The sequence below is a fragment of the Mastomys coucha genome, unplaced genomic scaffold (genome assembly GCF_008632895.1).
Source record: "Mastomys coucha isolate ucsf_1 unplaced genomic scaffold, UCSF_Mcou_1 pScaffold1, whole genome shotgun sequence".
NCBI lineage: Eukaryota > Metazoa > Chordata > Mammalia > Rodentia > Muridae > Mastomys > Mastomys coucha.
In genome coordinates, this window is record NW_022196891.1 from 3,061,764 (window position 1) to 3,065,004 (window position 3,241).

At 44.5% G+C, this 3,241-nt stretch overlaps 1 protein-coding gene across 1 annotated transcript in view; it reads right to left on the reverse strand.

The window, feature by feature from the left end:
* Bcl2 (BCL2 apoptosis regulator) overlaps window positions 1-3,241 on the reverse strand; it is a 180,649-nt gene that overhangs the window by 176,757 nt on the left and 651 nt on the right. Inside the window, exon 1 of the mRNA XM_031379887.1 lies at window positions 1,894-3,241. This exon is cut by the window's right edge and continues 651 nt beyond it. Within this exon, the coding sequence (XP_031235747.1) occupies window positions 1,894-2,472 (579 nt within the window). The 5' untranslated portion in view covers window positions 2,473-3,241. The remainder of the gene's footprint in view (window positions 1-1,893) is intronic.

Sequence of the window (3,241 nt, forward strand, 5' to 3'; positions counted from 1 at the left end):
AAAATTTGTATCATCTGTTCCAGTATGCCACTGTGGTTTAGCTTCACAACATGAAGCCTATGCATTTATCAAACTCAGATAGATACCTGTTGACCACAGAGATAGGCCCTACAACAAAAACTTGATGATGAACACAGAAAAAAAAAAAAAGAGAGACGCTTCATTTAGAGAGAAACCTTGGCTCTCTGACGTATCTTTTGCAAGCTGACACCAAAGGTCAGGATGTATCTGAAGTCCTGTTTCCCATCTTTTTATTAACTCCACAGTCAATACCACACATTCTCTGCTTTGGATTTCTTTCAAATAGAAAGAAACATTTTTAATAAAAATATGAAATAATAAACCTGAATCAGTTTTATTTTGACTTTAAAATGATTCTTCTGGAGCCTGAAGTTCCCATCTCTTTGAATACATGGCTACAATATCAAACCACCTACTTAACTAAACATCTTACAAAATAGTTTCTATCCTTCAGCCAAGTCTTCCAGCATTGCTAACTATCTGATGCTGTGGGATGTCAACAGACAAGCAATTCACAAAGAGCATGTGAATTTCAAGTACTTAAACTCTGATATTTGAGTTAATTTTACTTTTAAACATTGAACAGTGCCACCAATATTTTGTCAACTTTGGTCAAATAAGATCAGATGTTCACATCAATCATCTGTTTTTCTTGGCTTTTTCAGGGCCTATGAATATTAGCATATCTTGCAAACCGTAGTAAAAACATAACGTGCTTCTAGATATTTGGTTCACATTCGCTCGGTTACAGACTTTTTGTTCCTGTTAAACTCTATTTAAAAAAAAAAAAATTACTCATTCTCTTTATACTACCAAGGCAGGACTAAAATGAAAACCCTTTTCATTAAAACAAGGTCTTTTAAAAATGTTAGACAATAATTATTGCTTTCTCATAACGTAATTGTTTTAGGCATAACAAGTCTTAAGTCTGCTCTCTGCCCCCCAAAGCAGGGAAAAGCTTAAATCATATGGTAAAATATGGAAGCTTGACCTCCCAAGACACCAGAAAACAATCATCCCATAGATGCTCATCAGTGTTATGGATACTAATCATTTTAACTTGTCAGGGCTGGAGGCCCCACAGCTAAGTGGACTCCACTACTCCTTTCGTAGGCACCCTAGATACAAGGTCACTCAGCAGTAGAGATTGCAAAACGATGTAGACTGTAGGTAGATAAACTAAAAGACATTAAAGTGGATGCAAACTTCTAAATCCCTGCATATTCGCTGAGGGACAGGAGCAACCACGGCCTGTTCAGGGCGCACACACACCACGCCCACTGGGACTACGGCACAGACTGACTGGATTCCACAAACATCCACGAATACCTAAGCTTACCTTTTTTACAAGCTTAGCTATGATTTCCAGGAAAAGGAGCTGTATTGTTTTTCTTTGGGAAAAATGTTCCCAAGTGAGTTAGAAAAGGTTTGCCTGCGTCCTCTGGTGGAGCCTGCTTGTCTAGTTGGACCTTTTTAAGTTTTGTTAGTCCACCAGAGGAATTAAAGCTGCACAGGTCAAGAGGGAGTGCTGGAGGTGTGGTTCCTACACAGGACCCAGAACATCTGCAGCAAACTACTCGGGCTAACTAACTCTGAGAGTCACTGGAGGGATACTGTTTATCTCCAAGTCCCTACTGCATCAAAAATGCTGGACCTTTGCGCCCTCAGCCAGCAGGCAGGTGTTAACACAGTGTTAGCAGGGTGTGATCCACCCAGAGGAAGGGAGTGAGAGTTCAGGGGAGCAAAGCTACAAACTCATTTTATTTCATCGGCTCAGTGGCCCATTTTGACCCAGAATCCACTCACACTCCAACCTGCGCATCTCGGCCTTGAGATCAAAGCCCAGACTCATTCAACCAGACTTGCACCTACCCAGCCTCCGTTATCCTGGATCCAGGTGTGCAGATGCCGGTTCAGGTACTCAGTCATCCACAGGGCGATGTTGTCCACCAGGGGTGACATCTCCCTGTTGACGCTCTCCACACACATGACCCCACCGAACTCAAAGAAGGCCACAATCCTCCCCCAGTTCACCCCATCCCTGAAGAGTTCCTCCACCACCGTGGCAAAGCGTCCCCTCGCGGTGAAGGGCGTCAGATGCAGCTGACTGGACATCTCTGCAAAGTCGCGACGGTAGCGACGAGAGAAGTCATCCCCAGCCCGGCGGAGGGTCAGGTGGACCACAGGTGGCACAGGGCTGAGCGCGGGCCCAGCGGTGGCAACGAGGGGTCGTAGAGGAGACGTCCTGGCAGCTGTGTCCCGGTGCACAGCGGGCCTTGGGTTGCTCTCAGGGTGGTGGAAGGAGAAGATGCCAGGGGTGGGGGCAGCCCCCAGGGGCGCCGCGTCTGCATCTCCAGCATCCCACTCATAGCCCCTCTGTGACAGCTTATAATGTATGTACTTCATCACGATCTCCCGGTTATCATACCCTGTTCTCCCGGCTTGCGCCATCCTGCCCCGAAAAGAAGCTGCAGGTACCAAGGGCACTTCGCGTCCCGACTCCCGCCCCACGGCCCCGAAAGAAAAAAAAAAGAATAGTTATAATCCAGCTCTTTTATTGGATGTGCTTTGCATTCTTGGATGAAGGGGCGTCTTTAGTTACGCCGAACACTTGATTCTGGTGTTTCCCCCTTGGCATGAGATGCAGGAAATTTTTATTCAAATTCCTTTCTGCTTTTTATTTCATGAGGCACATTATTTATTAAGCTTTGTTAATATCAGTCTACTTCCTCCGCAATGCTGAAAGGTGAGGAGGCGGGACGACCTAGGAAGTTAAAATCAGGTGTGTTTTCCTTTATATATTTAGGATAAGAAAGGTATATCCGCTACAAGTTACACGTTAAAAAAATGCATTAAACTGTCTGGAAATTAAATTTGCTTGAATGAACTTGAAGTAAAAAATATTTCAAACGCGTCCATGGAAAGTTACATTAAACCAAATTCCTGTGCAAAGACTTACTGCATTTTCTAAGGACGGCATGATCTTCTGTCAAGTTTCCCCTTTTTTGGTAAAACCCAAACAAATACATAAGGCAACCACACCATCGATCTTCAGAAGTCTCCTTGTAGAAGCTTCTTTAAACTTGCTATGAATTGGGAGTTGGGGTCTGGGGGCTAGGTGGAAGAAAAATCAGGAGGCTTTCCAGATTGGGTTCTCACACTCAGGCTTCACTGTGAATGTCAATCCGTAGGAATCCCAACCGGAGATCTCAAGAGCACC